Source organism: Poeciliopsis prolifica, unplaced genomic scaffold, assembly GCF_027474105.1.
Source record: "Poeciliopsis prolifica strain line A6 unplaced genomic scaffold, Auburn_PproV2 SCAFFOLD012, whole genome shotgun sequence".
NCBI lineage: Eukaryota > Metazoa > Chordata > Actinopteri > Cyprinodontiformes > Poeciliidae > Poeciliopsis > Poeciliopsis prolifica.
In genome coordinates, this window is record NW_026562387.1 from 11,211,778 (window position 1) to 11,229,140 (window position 17,363).

Below are 17,363 nucleotides of genomic sequence, written 5' to 3' on the forward strand. Positions count from 1 at the left end.
TTTTAATAATCAGCTTATTGTACAGCTGTGCTGCAAATACCTGGCCAACTTCAATAACCCTGCTGGATAATTTAGTCACGTACTGCAATATTTTATGATCTTTAGCACGCATATTTCCCAAAGTGCAAATACACTCAAAAGATAAAACCCTCTGTAAAAAGAGCATATTAAAATAGTTCGAGAATAGCGCTGTCTAATTTCAAAATGTTCAGTTTCATCAAAAAGAACAGCCTGTGTTGTCGTATTCTCTTCTGTGCTCAATGATTAAAGCACAGTTCATGGTCAATTTCAACTCCTAAATGTTTGAAAGTTGAGACTCTCTCTCCCAGTTCCCTATTAATCTTGGATGGCGAGACAATTATTCCTTTCTCTGAGCATTTCTTTTGTTTTCTTAATATCGATTAAAAAAAAATAAAAATGTTGCCTGTAGCTCACTGAATGAAACACTGTTTCTCTTTTTTGGAAACCTTTCAGGTTTTTGAGTCTTTGTCTGTAAGCAGACATTTTTCATTAAGAGCCGTGGATTGAAAGCTCTATTTACAGATTTTAAAAAATTATCCTAGTACAAAATTTTTTGGATGATGTTTTGTGTATTATAACCTTGGGACTGAGCACAATACACTAAGGCTCTAATGAATAAGTAAAAAAGTTTCAAACTTTGAAAGAAGGAAACAACTTTGCTAAAGAATGATGTGCATATTTTTATGCTTTTCCTTACTTCAAACCAGTAATTCATCCTTCAAGGAGGACCAAAGTCATGTCAGATTTCACAATGAGTTGCTTCTCTGACTCATTCAACCTCATTCTTCTGTAGCAGAGACATCAAAGTCTAAATTACAAGATGCACCTGTTAGAACACTGTCTTCCTGGCGGATTATGGAATTTTATAAAGTGTACCTAACAGGAAGTGACATGGCGAGAGAGGATTTGTTTAAGAAACTGACAGCTGAGTTACCTGAAGCCTGAACTTAACATCTATGTTTGAAATGGCTTCTGAGAAAGAACCTTACCTAAGCTCTTAAGCTGTGAAATTAACATAAAGTGAAATATTTCAATATTCCTTCTAAAACGTTTCACTGAAGTGACATGGGAAAAGAAAATTAGGTCCTGTAATCCTTGAAGACGTCTATTTGTAACTTAACATTTATGAGCCAACACCGAAATTACATCTAAAGTCTAGAGAAAACAGAAAACTTTTAAATAGGTTGGGATTCAATATTTGCATTTTTTTGCATCCATATTGTACAGATAAAGAGCTCCTAAAATTATTTTCGCCAATACTGGATGACCAGCCACGTTCAATCTATATAGACTGTGCTGTACTAAGGGCAAAGCTGCTGATGAAAAGCAAACAGAGGATGTCAGCAGTAAGCAGAGCAAATAAACAGATTGAGTCGGATTCTTGTGGAGGAACACCAAACAAGAAGAGGATAAAAAAGCTGAAGGGGATAAAACTGCATGAATAAAAATATGCAAAAAACAAAAGTGAAACAATATCAACCCATATGTACACACACACACACACACACACACACACACACACACACACACACACACACACACACACACACATCCCACACACACACACCCACACACACACCCCCACACACACACACGCACACACGCACACACACACACTGATTTTTATGGAAAGAGTTCCTTGTACTCTGTGTGATCTTTCTTTATTTGTGAAATGGATTCACAAAGCAAATGACACTAAACACACCTCTATCCATGTTAGCTTGTAGTATTTTATAACAACCACATCAGCTGCTAAACTGATCATAGAGGAAGGAAAAACTGTTTTACTTTTTTTTTTAAACATTATTTTAAGAAACCGAGAACCCCATATAGCAATTCACAAAACCTTAACAACCACAACTGAGTGCAGGAATATCAGAAAGACATTTCTGTAATAATGGATGATGCTACTGAATGTTGAGATAAAATTATGAGTCATTTCTTCATTTCTTTGTGTAAAGTATCTTTTTGAATGTTCAACAATCAAGCTTTAGAATCTGCTTTAAAAAAACCAAACATTTAAAACACAATTTAGATCATTTATTTGATTAAAACAAATTAAAGAATTATCAGAGCAAGGAGAAATTCTTTTTTGTAATTCCAACACTGTGTCCTGTCCCTGTCATTTATTTTCTTTAACTTCACTCAAATTACTAACATATTTACAATGTTTTTTTCATAAAATCTGACTTAGATAGTTACTCAAGTTGAGTCTAAAGGACTTCTGATATGGTTCCGATTTACACCCAAAAGTCTTGAGCCTTGACTTGGACTCCTGATCCGAGTCTTGAATCGTAATTTTTATCTCATATAATGAAGAATAATTGAAAGCTGATATGTGAAGTACACAAATTAAGCAAATGTGTTGATGTAGTGCAAAAACCACAACCAACAACGACATGTTCTGATATGTTTCTGCTGACATGCTTCACACTCTTTGAGCAGGTTTGTTTCAAAGCCAGGACGAAATATAACTATGTTTTAAAACAATCAGACACAAAACACTGATAACTTTTCTGTATTTGATTCAGTTACATTTCTCCAAAATAAAAATCCCATCCTTTTTTTAAAATCATATATGTGTTTTTTTTTTTGTTGTTGTTGTTGTTGTGGGCATCTCAGAAACCCTGCTGACTTTTCTGTAGTCTTCACATTGAAATATTATATTTAAGATTAGAATGGCAAGTGCACGTCACCAAAACCAGATGTGCCAGACTACTACTTGAACCGAAATACCCTTGAGTCCAGCCAGGTAATTTACCGCAACAGAGCAATAAATACACTACAAATACTGAAGGTCTTCTGCTTAGACTAAAGGTGGCATTGACATCTTTAAAAGTTCTCTGCAAAGTTCTTCCCCACCCAAAAGTGAAGAAGAGCATCCTCCAACTGTCTTGGAGATGATCTAATCGCTGTATAAAACGGGGGACTTATTGACAAGCAGCATGTTTACACACAGCTACAGTGAGGACAACCTGACATTTCAATCACATGCTGACCTTTTCCTGACTGAGCAGAACATCATGGTACACCGAAACCTCCTACTGCACGTTTTCACTCCTCGGCTCATGTGATGACATTTTTCTGCAATTAGCCATGCTTAGTCACAAAGCAGACCTGCTGCCTGTCACACCGAGCTCCAGACTAGACAACATGTTGATTTACAATATGTGAACAAATCTTTGATGAAATCTTACAAATAATTTGTAAGTTACTGAAGAACACATTCTGATTAGCAATAATGAAGCTGTATTTTCCTGTACTCAGTAACAGAGAAGTTAAGAAGTCCAGGCAGATCTCCGAGGAAGGTAGTTTTAAACCTTAGAGGGTACAAAGCATGTTTTTGGTTGTACTTTAACCAAGAATAAGAATTGGTGTGAACCTCTGATGTCTAACCATGCACAGACTTCGGCACAAAAGTTAAAAGAAAAACACACATACACACACATGCATGTACACACCTTGTTTCAAAAACATTTTATTATTCAGAGTAGTTATTATTTTTCTCCAGAAGCCAATGGAGTTTGAAAGAGTTGTATTTCCATCTTCTTGTAAATGAAAATGAAAACCAACCACAACACTTTCTACTGTATTGTTTTATATCTGGCTGTTTTTGTGCTTGTAATGTTAAAACCTTGAAGCTGATGCAAAGTGTTGGGGCTAGTTGTAAGCCCCCTGATAAAACCCAAGACTGCCAAACCAAAATGTTAAGCTATGACTAAACTTAAAGTTTAATTAGGCATGTTGCCATGTCAGAACTTCTGGGGGGTTTTGGACCATAATGTTAAATTATTTTTGTTTTATGTTTTAAAATATGAAGTTGTAAAAGATTTAGGAGGCATTTTACTTTCTATTTACTTTTTATTTTCTTCAACCTCTCTCTACTGCAATAAAGCATTCCCAAACCATTATACTTCCACCTCTATGCTTCATTGCTGGGATGAGGTTCTTTTCCTGGATCACTGTGTGTGATTTTTACCAAACATCTCATATGTTCCAGTCTCAAAATATTCTAAATTTAGAATAAAATGTCTCGGTCAGCTCTTTTGGTATCACCAGGGTGTTCACTCTGACTTTATTTCCAAGAAGCACAGGAATAGTCATACATGTTGTGTCTCTTGACTATTTCATATTGTCTGAGAAGTCAAATCCACTTTCTGCCTACTCTCTTTCTCCCTCTGCAGGGAACCTCTCCAAAACCTGCACAGCTGATGGCTGGACGGAGATGCATCCTATTGACATCGCTGTGAACTGTGGCTACAATCTCAATGGCACCAGCGATGATGTAAGTAAGCCCCCGACATCCATAGGCTACACTCAAAGTCCCGTGGCGAATGAATGCGGCAGTTCGACAGGGGAGCATGTCAAGAGCCAGTGGTGAGGAATAATTCAGTGACAGCTTCTTTTGTTTGCTCTGTGGGTCAGTGTTGTTAGGTCTATCAGCAAGATGACTGTATTGATTGTTGGCTCTAGTTTTCAGCTCAGATCTGCTTTCATTTATGTTTGTTATGGTCTGTTGCAGAGGATGATTTAATCTTCGCACTGCAGACACATCTCTAGAACTTGTATGTTTAGATATTTTCCCAGGAACGTGTTCAGTTATGTTGATCTAAATGAAAAATACGCTTATTTTTCATGAGTTATAGTGAATAAAACTATGAGAACATTTGATTTGATTGCATGGAAGTGTGTGGGTTCCTTTTGATTTAAAAATACTTAAAACAATTCATGATGTGTAGGGCAAAATATGCTGCCTCCATTAAAAATGAACACACCCTGCTGATTGTTTGCTGAAGCGTCGCAATCTTGAAGCCGGACGCATCAGACGTACTTTGACATGACCGGGTCAGTCAGAAAGTCCCGCTCGTGTTATCGAGCTTCACGAGACGTTATTCACTATGCCTGCAGGAGTCGGAGAAGATAGGGAGGTAATAAATACATTAGACGATGCCTTCCTTTGGTTTGTTCAACCAGAGAGAGAGCAAAGCTTGTCTGTGTTGATGAAGGTGGGGCAGGGCAAGGAGCAGAGGAGCGGAGGAGCACTACACGGCGGTAAAAAGCTTTCTTGGTGGGCAGTCTGCTTTCTGAGTCACACAGAGTCTCATTAGTATTCCTCATAGGAATTCAGCAAGGTTTGAACGAGCCGGGGACTCTAAAAGGAATTTGATGTCCGTCTCTCTGCATAGTCGATGACTTTGTGTATCGCAGGATGCAGAGCCTCTGATGTCTTTTTTGTCTGAAGTAAAACATATGAGGGAACAAAGACATTTCTTAAGCCTAAACTAAACCTTTCTAAAATGGTTGGAATTGATTTTTGAGTTGAAAGAAAGATGCAGCTTCAGAAAACCATCATTGACTTTAGCTTAATTGATTCATTCCAGACGTCAATAAAAGAAACATCTGGAATGACGTTTATTTTATTGACAAAGAAAACAGCATCATTTCAGAGTTTTATTCTACATCACACAGACTGGAGTGTTTTTACATAAAAGGAAATATTTGTGGTTAGGTCATGTACAGTGTCTCATAAATACATTCATGTACTTAAAACGTTTTCACATTTTACAGGTATATTTGATTTAATCAGATAAATGCACACAAAATTGCAAAAAGTGAAAATAAAATTGTGAAGTTGTATTCAGGGTCAGTAGATCAATTTTCACTTTTGTGAAATATGTTGAAAACTATCACTTTCCATTCGCTACCATTGATGGTAGTCTGTTTTTTAAAATTTAATTTGTCCCATAAAAATGTTGATGGTTTTGACAAAATGTAAAAATCTTAAGTGGTTCGAGTATTTTTGGCACTTAAAGAGCAGAAACGAAGGACGCGTTAGCAGATATCAGAAAAACCCTCCAAGTCGCAGCACTTCCAACTCCAGTGAAAGGCCCTATAAAATGGACCGGGATTGATGACTAGGGTTAATCATGGAGTAAGATTTCTGTTGCTTTCCTTGCTTTTAGAAAAATTGTTTTTTTTTTTCACGGATGATGTTTTTCTTCGCAGATATGTATTCATTTTGAGCCAATAGAGCTTTTTGTGGAGTGTAACCTTCTTGGTTGCTGCCTCTCTGACAGAAAAGCTTGACAATTTCTTTACATTGGCATTTTTTTCCCCACAGATATAAAATGAAAATTTCACATAAGCATTCAATGACATAAAAAGATTTTAGTGTCTCCTCGTGTTCAAACAAGTAAGGCAGCCAAAAAGAAAAAAAATAATTGGAATACCTTACCACTATGCACAAAATTATGTTTGTAAATGCATCTCCCTCCCACATTTCTTGTCATTTCTAGGGAAAGTTTTTCTGGCAGGTCAAGGTTGGATACACCATTGGTCACAGTGTTTCGCTTATCTCTCTGATTACAGCTATTGTGGTCCTCTGCATCTTCAGGTAAGCAAATTCACCGCTGACTTTAGCTTCACACTGTTCTCAAATCTATTAGTGCTTTGAGTGAATAATAAAATACTGTTGATAAGTATAGTTTTACATGTGCAATGGCTTAGAGATTAAACGTCTTTGTGTGTTAGGTCTAAACAGAGTTTAGTTTAAGTACATCTAAAAACCATAAATCTGTTTCCAAGTTCCACTTTACTTAAAATAAAAAATTATATCTGGAAGCCATGCTTTCTTTGGTTCTGGATACTCCAAAGGATTGCTACGATCTGTTTATGAACCAAAACCACAACGTTTAAAATGAATAAATCAGTTGATGTTGAGAAAAATGAGAAAATAAAATGAAATAAATGTGATGCATCATAGATGACATGACAAATTATTCATTTCCAAGCTCATATAAAGATGGAGCTCTTTTTGATCAGATTTATCATTCACGGATTAATGCATTTTCACACTGGAGTGTAACACTTGTCCTTTTTTAAAAGGATAATATGAATGATGCAAACGCTTTCCTTATGCATTGAAATGTCACTCAAACTCCAGGAATCCTTTATAGCAAGGATTATGGTGGAAATAAATCCTTATATGTATTTGATTGTCAGGGACTGGCTTTAAGTTGCATAAATGCGATTGCACTTTTCACACCAAGAAAATTTTACATTTGAGTAAGATTATTTATTTTCCTTTGTTCAGCTGAAACTTTAGCAGAAGACTTTTCAAAACAGAGATCTATCCTCATATTATTAGGTACACATTATTGTGTTCATTTTCTTATAAGGGAATTAAATTCCTGTAAATAATTTTCCTGAAAAAAATCGCTACTGATCTTGATTAAACTTTAGCTTTAACAACATAAAGCTACATCATTTTTAAAGTTTAATCAGAAATACTTTTAACAAATTTATGTCAGATCATGATTTCTTGATTAATGTCAAGTTGTCATTAGAAAGACATTTTGAATAATGTCAACTTTGTATTAAAGGTGTCATGATTTACTGAATGACACTTTATGACAGCAGTCATAAATATTCATGAAGACTTACTCATGTTCATGACACGGGTTATGTCATGTTTATGGCGGTGTCATGACAGTCTTATTTACAACGCGTAAAACAAAGTATCGCCAAATATATCACAAAACATTGGACAGTGATCCGAATCATCACAGTTGAATCAAGCGCCTTACTGTTATGTTGCTGTTTGGCTGGTTTGAATGTTTCCATCTTGGTCTGAACAACGGATCAGCAACGAGCCATTTGATTTTCTCCTACTAAATAAAATTTGTTGCTACATTTACCTGACCTTTGAAAAAAATAAAAGAAGGAAAATCAAGTCTAATATGGTTTGTTTGTTTGTTTGTTTTAGGGTTAAATCTATCAGTTTTATTTTTAGGTAACAGAACAAAGAAAAGCATCAAAATGAGAGAAAACTTGTATTTTTTAAAGGAATCTTGTATAGATGAAAAATGAATGAAAAAACACAGAGTGTGCACTGCAATGACGAAATAAGTATCTGAACAATAAATAAAATTTTTATATCAAAAGTGCCATTCGATCTCAAGAAGTCAATGCAGATGTTTCAAGAAAACCTGCAATTGCAAATAAATGAACAGAAATAGGTTCACTAGTAAGAAATGAAATTTTATAATTGGGAGCAACTAAATCTAGAAAAAAAGTGTTAAATGTTCTGAGTCATTGGAAAATATTCAGTCAATTCTCATCTCTTTCATTAATTGTTTAATCACTCTGGTTCTGATAATGTAATCAGGAGTTGAAGCACTATTACACACTGAATAATGAAGAGTTTTAAAAATGTTTAGTTGATTTGAAATGCACATCTTTTGTCTGTTTTATTGAAGACCCATATAAAGCTTTCAGGGTGTGTGATGTGGATCCACTCACTTAGTACGTAATTGAAGAGGTTTGATTTATTTCAGCCAGTAATTCTGCTATTAACGCCAAGGGATGGGGATAATTAGACTGCGTTAATTAAAATTTCAGCATGTCTCTTTTCCTCGATCTGTATCCTTCTCTCTCTTTTCTGTTTATCCCAGAAAACTCCACTGCACAAGGAACTACATCCACATGCATTTATTTGTCTCATTTATCCTGAAGGCCATTGCTGTGTTCGTCAAGGATGTGGTTCTCTACGAGTTTGGAGAGGTCGACAACTGCTCCCTGGGCTCTGTGAGTTTATGTGTTGGTCATTTAATTACCTTTACATTAATTCATTTATTTAATTCAGATTTTTAAATTGAACCTTTTAACCATTGCTAACCAGACAGAAGTTCAAACATTGTTTTCTGTAAGAGATAATGTAGTGTTTTTATATTGTTTACATGCATGATTGAGTCTCTTTTGGTGTACCACAGAGTTGTGTACTTGGTCCTACACTTTCTGTATGGCACATAACGAGCATATAGTTAATCAAAAATGTCTTTATTTTTCAACGGTACGTAACATCGCAGTAGCACTGTTTGGACCAGGTTCAGTACAGTCAAAAGTTTTAAATACATAATTAATGGAAATATTAAAACTCTAGAATAATTGAATGGGAATTAAGATAGTCATATTCATCTTCAAGTACATTAAAAGTATACTTGAAAAGTTCAAATTCCAGTGTGGTCTTGAATATTTTTAGGTTGATGGGCTGAAGCTGTTGTCAGAGAGAAAGAGGTTGAAAAAGGTAGAATATGAGTTTCAGTGCTTGCAGTGAGCATTAGTTCCATTATGTTCACCAGTTCAAGCTGATGTCACTCTGCATATGTGTAGGCGTGTAGGCGGTCTGCGTGTTTGCATATCTACTCATTCCTGTCTGGTTCAATGTTTTCTGTAAATATCCATTAAATATTTCTATGATGTACATGTTCCAGCAAATTGAACATAATCCTTGTCAGGTTGCGTCTTAGATTGTGAATATTAAGAGAATTCCTACTTCATTGTTTATGTTAAATAAATTACCTTTTTTGGAATGAAAATATTTCACAGTTTTTGCAAAGATGTGGTTGGTGATAATTTCTGTATATCAGGGGTTACAAATAAAAATGCTTTAATTTTCAACTTTGCTGTTTGGATGTTTGTGTCATGTCCAAACTTTGGTACATCAAGCTAAATTTACAAAGCAACTGTAGAATATATATTATTATGACTAATTAATTTTGTTTTTGTGTGTATTTCCAGGTTGGCTGCAAAGCCGTCATTGTATTTTTTCAGTACTGTGTGATGGCCAGTTTCTTCTGGCTGCTTGTGGAGGGCCTCTATCTTCACGCATTGCTCGCTGTCTCTTTCTTCTCAGAGAGGAAATACTTCTGGGCTTACATTATGATCGGCTGGGGTGAGAATGCAGTTTTTTTTACAGTGCTGCTATGGAGTGCCTGTGGAAAAAGGCAGGATAACTTTTATGAGAATGCAATCCCATTTTTGATTCGGGTTTTATCTAACTGTGTTGCTTCACTAGGAGGTCCAGCAATCATCATCACAGCCTGGAGCATCGGTAAAGCGTACTACAATGACGTAGGGTGAGAGAAAAAAAAAGGGAACTGTAAAATCTTTCCTTGCTTTGGTTTTCCATATTTTTAGTACTGTTTCACGTTTCCCCAGGTGTTGGGACATTATCGAGACCACTGATGTGTTCTGGTGGATCATTAAAACACCCATTTTAGCATCAATCCTGGTAGGTTCACAATCTGTCAATCATTTATGTCGAGTCGGTTCAAACCTTCTCACTTGTTGGTACTGCTTTGAAAGGTGAATGGATGTAACACATGTTCTTTTTTGACCTCAGCTGAGAGGAGAGAATGGCTCTTCAAACATTGAGATATAATCAATGAAGTTCTGCCTGAAGAAAGTCAGTCATGTTTTAATGGGTTGGAGTATATAATTGTGTATGAAAAGACAAAAACAGTCAAATGTTGTTAGAAAAGCTGTGTATTTTTTGTATGTATGTGAATTTACTATTCATGAAGACGGCAACTAAATTTCAAGTTATCTTTTACTGAGTCAATGCAAAAATTGGAGCAGCATCAAGCTGTCAAAATATCTCTCCATCTCTCCAAATCCACAAACCACATTTGGCTCAAAGAAGTAAACTCCCACAACCCCCCTCTGCAATTCTGCAGGATGAAGACCAGGATGGAAGCCACTTTACTCCTCCTGGATCCAAGTTTTAAAGATTAGTCAGAGCCTCCTGTCCAGCATCTTAGAGTCAGCTTCCACAAGAGGCCATTGCTAGATCATTTGAAAGCATCAATGCTGTCCCTTTCATATGAGGAGACTCAGCTGTTAGCTCACATTTTGTCTCTCACTGTTGCCTGAAAATGCATGTAATGCCAATTCAGAGTTCAACTCATATTAACTATTTAGAAGCCCTTGTTTTTTTCCACAGGCTATCTGAAGTAAATTACATTTAGAATATTAAATACCCTCAACAAAACCTCTCTCCTGAAAAACTCTCCACAGGTGAATTTTGTTCTTTTCATCTGCATCATTCGAATACTTCGCCAGAAGATAAACTGCCCAGATATTGGGAGAAATGAGTCCAACCAGTATTTGTGAGTATATAAAGCATTTTTTTTTACCCTGTGCTTTTTGATAGTTTATATAAAGTGAAAGTAAAGGTTAAAATATGGATGTATTTAAATACCAATTTTTTTAAAGCTTGTTGTAAAATACACAGAAAATATGCAAATGTTGTTGTATATATTCAGGACTCACTGAAAGCTGATAATTTGTTTGGGTTTCAGTAGACAAAAATAAATAAATAGATTTTAAAAAATCTCTTGAAATTCCATAAAATTGCCCTTTTTATGTGCTGACAGGCAAACTGTAGGCTTCCACTGATAGCTGCACATATGCAGCGCTCACAGTGTTCAAGTGAATTTTCTGTGATGGAGACCATCTCATATACCAGCGATAATTCATGAGCTATTTCCCACCGACAATTTTAATGGTGTTTTTCCCTCCATCTCTGGTCTGCTGAGATGAAATATTATTATTGCTGTATATGTAAAGAGAGATTAATCATTGGTTTTGATCGAAAAAGCCGGTGGGGGATTTCAATCTTTTGCTTTGTCATTTCAGGCGACTTGCAAAATCGACCCTGCTTCTGATTCCTCTGTTTGGAATTAATTTTATAGTGTTCGCATTCATCCCAGAGCAAGTGAAGACTGAATTACGTCTCATTTTTGACTTGATTCTGGGATCGTTTCAGGTACAAAATGTCTTTCAGGTTGGAACTATAGGTAAAAATGTTACATACAGATTATATTTCTGCCAAGTAGCTTTATAATTTTTTTTCTCCTCATTGTACAGATTTAAACATACTATTTAAAATGCTATAACTTTCAGAGAACTTATATAAACATGCATGGGGACCACATATCAAGCTCTTTAAAGAACCAAAGTTAAGTCCTTGAAATTGAACTACCAAATTCAAGGTCAACCTTAAATTTTAATTCTGCAAATGCCAGTTAAAACCAACCATGATGTTCCAGTACCATCCCTTTTATGACTCTTACACCTTTGTTTGTCTTTCCTTAGGGCTTTGTAGTGGCAGTCCTTTACTGCTTCCTCAACGCTGAGGTAGGTCCATGAAACATTTACATAAACCCTCATTTCAAAACCCACAATTCCCAGGCGGAGAGGTCCTTCACTTGCTTCCCCATTTACATTCACACACAGTCCTGTAAAGGTGGATGGAGATTTCCAGCTGCTCATTCCAGGCATCTTCCCCTCACTGAGGTTGTTCTCCACAGTCTTCCTCCGCCGCCTGGAGAAAGAGAGAGAAAAGAAAAACACGGTCAATCTCAGTAGTGCAAAGGCTCTTAGTGGAGAGATTAATTATGTCCTCAGTGCTGAGCCAGATTAAATCAATTGATTTTCCACTGAATAATAATAATTGGAGGACATTTTCACAAGTCCTTTATAAAGTTTAACTTCTTTGTAGTTATTAGGTCTTTCAATGACAAAACGTAGGAACAAAATGTAAGTAATTATGTGTTGTTTTTGAGCAAGAAAAGCTGTAAAAAAAAACTGAATACAAGTAGCATAATATTTGGTACATCTACTGTACAACTTAAAAGAAATGCAGTTTAGTTGAGCAATGAATCACAAATGGTAAAAACATCAGCAAAATATTGTTTCAAATTGTAAAGAAAGCAATTTAACTGTTTCCTTGGTAAAACTAGAATAAAGAAAATAAATAAATGTCTTTGTTTTGTTACTTCTTAACCATGTGCCAGATTCGTTTTCTTAAAAATTTAAAATGTAAACTCATAGCAGTTTTCTTCAACTGGTTGTGGTGCATAATTCTTTTTATTTTAAATTATCTAAAAAAAAAAATCCAAGTCCTCTTGTAATATTATAAAACAAAGTATAATAGTCAATCTATTAAAAACCCTTGCTGTATTTAATGTTCTATAATTCTTTGAACATTTTTTTGTTTTCCTCTCTTTTTCATTATTTTGTTTCTTTGTGCTCCCACCTATAAGAACAAGTTAAGATCTGCAGCTGTGAAAATTTAACTATGGTTCCTCGTCCCACTGTAGGTCCAAGGGGAGATCAAAAGGAAGTGGAGGAGGTGGCACTTGCAGAGATACATGGGCTCAGACACCAAATATCAGCACCCGTCCAACAGCAGTAACAACTTCAGCACCCAAATCACCATGTTGACGCGCTGCAGTCCCAAAATGCGGCGTGGTTCGTCCTCCTGTCATGACGACTTGTCTTCCATATGAGTCACAAAACCAGAGCTGCAGACAAGTCAGCTGTATTCTTTCATGACAAAAGCCTGTCATGGAAACTTGCGCACAAAAACTACACACTCACTCATCAGCACTTGTAAGAAATTGTGCAAATTTTTTGCTGATCATGTTTTGTTTATAAACCAGTTTCCCATCTTAGTAATTTTGAATCTGTTTTTTTACTTATTATTTTGCTTTTGGTAAAGTGTTGCACCGTAAGATACATTTTTAAGTCTTATTTTAAACTGATTAAAAAGAACTTATTGGCATTGGAACGTTGATAAGCCATCAATAGAAAAGATGACCTGACTTTCCTGTATTTCTGATGGAAATATTTTAATGTGCAGATGTGCGGTATTTACCTGCAAAATATAAAAAGTAGAAGAGGAAACTGGTCCAGGGTTCTTGTATATGCCTAAAGTTGAAGCAGGAAGACCATTATGTGACCACGTGAGGGGCTTGGATCATAAATGCATTTTTTGTATACACTATCTCTCTTACATACAGACTGATTGCCTTCTTTTTTCCATCTATGTTGCATTCTCTCTTTGTTTTCCTGATCCCTTGATTGAGGGAATGGTTTTTATCTTTTCAGGCACAGACAAGTGCCTGGTTTCAGTGTTATCAAGCAACACTTTTCACCCCAATCTCTGTTTTCTGCAGACTGCACAATAACCTTGGAGAGGAAATACCTTGACACGACTCAGTGATTGAATGTTTACATTTACTCGGGAAGATAATTTCATGCTGTATAGACAAGTGAATAGTGTACATAAAGCGTGTGGCTATACTTCTTGTGTAGTGTGGATTAATTTATGGCTGCAAATGCTTCAATTAGCTATTAGTAATTGTTTAACATTGCATTATAGATCATCAAAAGCCTACAGATTTACACTGTTGTACAGGCTTGTTAATGTAACAGCTTCCAGTTCATTGTCTGGTAGAGTAAATGCTCAGATTTATAATGCGGAAGAGTAATGCTTACAAAATGATGCCTCCTTGATCGTGCTCCAGTGGACTGACAAAAGCCTCCATTATGTATAATATTTATGGAAAGGCCCACTGACTTGTTATATTCAAAAATTACTGTCAGCGGAGTCTGAAACTGAAGAGGCAGTAGAGAACGCTGCAAAGCAAAGCAAAGTGACAGGGCTGACTAGTCCTGTCACATTAAGGCTTTTGTCATGCTTCTCGGCTCACATGGGGTGGACTTCAAGTCATTCCCATGTTCATGATGCAACATGGCGCATCCAGGAGAGTTTACCCACAAAGAAACAAAAAAGTCTGTCTTAAAGGTTTGACTGTCTTTTTTAATCCTCCATTGTAAACATTTTTATGAATATCCTAGTTCCACTTGCATTGTTGACAAAGGCAACACGACATTTTCATGGCTGAGAAACTGTTTGACAAAGGCAGGTCCAGATAATTCCAAATATCTTGAAATACACAAACTAATACAGGAATCCTGTCATGTATGCAGATTAAATTCAGCTGTGAAAATTCTGATACTAAAAAGAAAACAGGAGAGTCTAATCCAGTTTATAATGCCCACTGTTCAAAGGTTTTTTTCTCCTGGCGGTTATGTGGTGAGGTGGTGGAGCAGGTGCACCATGGGCAGGGACTGTAGCTCCACAGCGCCGATGTCCAAGGTTCAGTTCCCAGCCTTGAGACCTTTGTCACGTGCTTCCCCCTTTCATCTATCTCTGTCCATTTCCTTTTGAGTTGTTTATTTTGCAGCAATCCCTCTTACTGAACAAGCAGGCTGCAAAAATGGGCAGATTATCTCTGGGAGATAAAGCATTTCAGGCCGGAGTAAATGCACCAGATAGAAGCAAGGCAGTATTACAATTCATTTAAAAAAAAGCTTCACTTAAATTGGATAAAGTTATCTTGTGTTTTGCAATGTTTTACTTCTGTATCAGGCATGTAGTTTGACTGCGAATGTACGTTTAACACAAGAAGGTACCGGTAATTTCAGCACTTGCAAAACTTTGTGAATATACCAATGTAAATTGTATGCTTGTCATTGATTTGAACATTTACAATTAACATTTGCCTGATGATTTTCAAACTGAAGTTATTTTATGACTTTAGAACTTTGACTCTTTCTACTGGATGTTGCCTTCTACTTCCAAAATTTATCTGCAAAATTTCTGGTAAGATAATAATGGCTTACAACTTACGACTTTAAAAATCCTTAATTATTTTTTTTAACAAAGTAGAACCCAGAAATAGGAGCATTTATTAATGTGACATACCACTGTAATACTAACCTGGACTGTACTTTTCTGTCAAGCAGTTTTCACACAGCAGCAGTAGAGATCAAAGTCATGAATTGACAAAACTGAGTAACTTGCACCATTTGCAACCCAATGCTGTTTTTTAAAACACCCACCCTTCTCCATCCCTACTGTGCACTTTTGAAGTCCAAAGAAAACATCCGCAAAATAGCGTAAAATAGAAAACTGAAAGGGCAAAGGAAAAAAGCTGCGGTCAAAAGGTCATGGGCCCATAACGTTTAGTATGGGAATCTGTGGGAAATTCTAGTTTTGCTCTTGCAGTCACATCTAGAGTGTGGATTATCTTCAGCCTGATATAACGCATGCCATATGCCATTCAAATTGTTGTGTTCTCATGTGTATCCAAAAGTAGAGTACAGTTGCCCTGCTCATCTAGTTTAGGGAGCATATCATAGTTTTCATTGAGTTTCTGAACACAATCTGCTCTTCCTTGATACAATCAAGAATCAGCAGGATTTGACGTAAACAGTAAAGTACTGGAAATGTCTCAGCTAGCAAGTTGTCCTTGTGTCACATTTCACACACTGTTATAAAATCTGTCTCATTAAAACTAGTAGAAGAAACAAAAAAGAAAAACAACAACACTGAACTCCTCGTAAACATATTGTGTCTCATGATGCCTTTGATGTAATTGTGTGAATTACTTATATTTGCCCCTTATTAATGATGATTACTGTAAATAAACTTGTACAAACAGCTGTACATGTTGATTCACTCTGTTTTTGCTACAGTGAAAAATAATGAGTAAACATTAAAAGGTGTTATTGAACCAGCACATATTCCAATGTGGGCTTAATGTAAATATTCTGTATTAAATTTGTTCTGTATGATTTTTGGGGGGCAAAGTTGTAAATGTGAGATAAGTGCAATGCATGTAATGCTCATCCAGCGCATATTGTTGTGAACCTTCAAATGTACTGTGTGTTTATATGACTGACAGTTCTGTAAATACAAAATTGTAGATGTTTTGAATCTGTTTTTGTATCATCTTAATCATTCTGCTGTCATTTTATTGTGTCATTTTCACTGCAACAAAAATATATTGACAGGGATGATTATTAATAAAACGTTGGCATTGTTCCACTTGAAATGAAGGAAATAAATTTAGAGCAAAAAGTATGGAGCTCGTCCTGATTGTGGGATTATTTTCTGATATAAGAGACATTTTCAAGGTCATGACCCTAACGGTAAACCTCAAACAACTTCTTCACACTGTGTTTAAATACTACTATTTTAGATCCAGCACTTTTTCCTTCATTTGACATTTTTCCAGATTTAAGTAACAGATGAAACAGTCAAATACCCAGTCAAATGCTCTTACTGCTGTTTTCTATGTACTTAAGTGTTTCACCTGATAAGAATGTGCAATGCCGTTGGAAAACAGGAGAAGTTGTGTTTGTAACAGGCAGATAAGAGGTCTGGAAGTACTCTGTGAGGCTCACAAAAGGAATTCTCTCAGTAATGACTGTATTTTGTCACTTGAGTACACTGAAAAAAAAGTCATTGGATGAACATAAAAAAATTATGGAAAGGATTTCCACCTGATTACTTTGCTTTATTTCAGCACCATGTACTTGTGTTACTCCTATTTAAAGCAAATGTGTTAGGTCAACCTAATTTATTAAGATTATTCCAATGTAAAGCAAATGTGTTGGCTCAACTTGTTACAATGGTGATTCAATGGGTGATTCTAAATCAAACATGTTGGCTCAACGTAATATATTGTGGTTATTCTTATATAAATTAAATGAGTTGGCAAAACATAATTCATTAAGGTTGTTCTAATTTAAACCAAATATGTTGGCTTAACCAGAATTATGGTAATGCAATGGATGATTGTAAATCAAATGAGTTGGCTCAACTCCATTCATTAAGGTTATTCAAATTCAAATGAAATGTGTTG

The 17,363-nt window shown here is 35.9% G+C and overlaps 1 protein-coding gene across 1 annotated transcript in view; it reads left to right on the plus strand.

The window, feature by feature from the left end:
• The window catches only part of vipr1b (vasoactive intestinal peptide receptor 1b), a 32,667-nt gene extending 16,235 nt beyond the window's left edge, over positions 1–16,432 (plus strand). The window contains exons 4-13 of the mRNA XM_055037886.1: positions 4,206–4,306; positions 6,318–6,415; positions 8,475–8,607; positions 9,601–9,754; positions 9,878–9,938; positions 10,021–10,093; positions 10,879–10,970; positions 11,500–11,629; positions 11,959–12,000; positions 12,966–16,432. Of these exons, the coding sequence (XP_054893861.1) occupies positions 4,206–4,306; positions 6,318–6,415; positions 8,475–8,607; positions 9,601–9,754; positions 9,878–9,938; positions 10,021–10,093; positions 10,879–10,970; positions 11,500–11,629; positions 11,959–12,000; positions 12,966–13,154 (1,073 nt within the window). The 3' untranslated portion in view covers positions 13,155–16,432. The remainder of the gene's footprint in view (positions 1–4,205; positions 4,307–6,317; positions 6,416–8,474; positions 8,608–9,600; positions 9,755–9,877; positions 9,939–10,020; positions 10,094–10,878; positions 10,971–11,499; positions 11,630–11,958; positions 12,001–12,965) is intronic.
• The last annotated feature ends 931 nt before the right edge of the window (positions 16,433–17,363 follow it).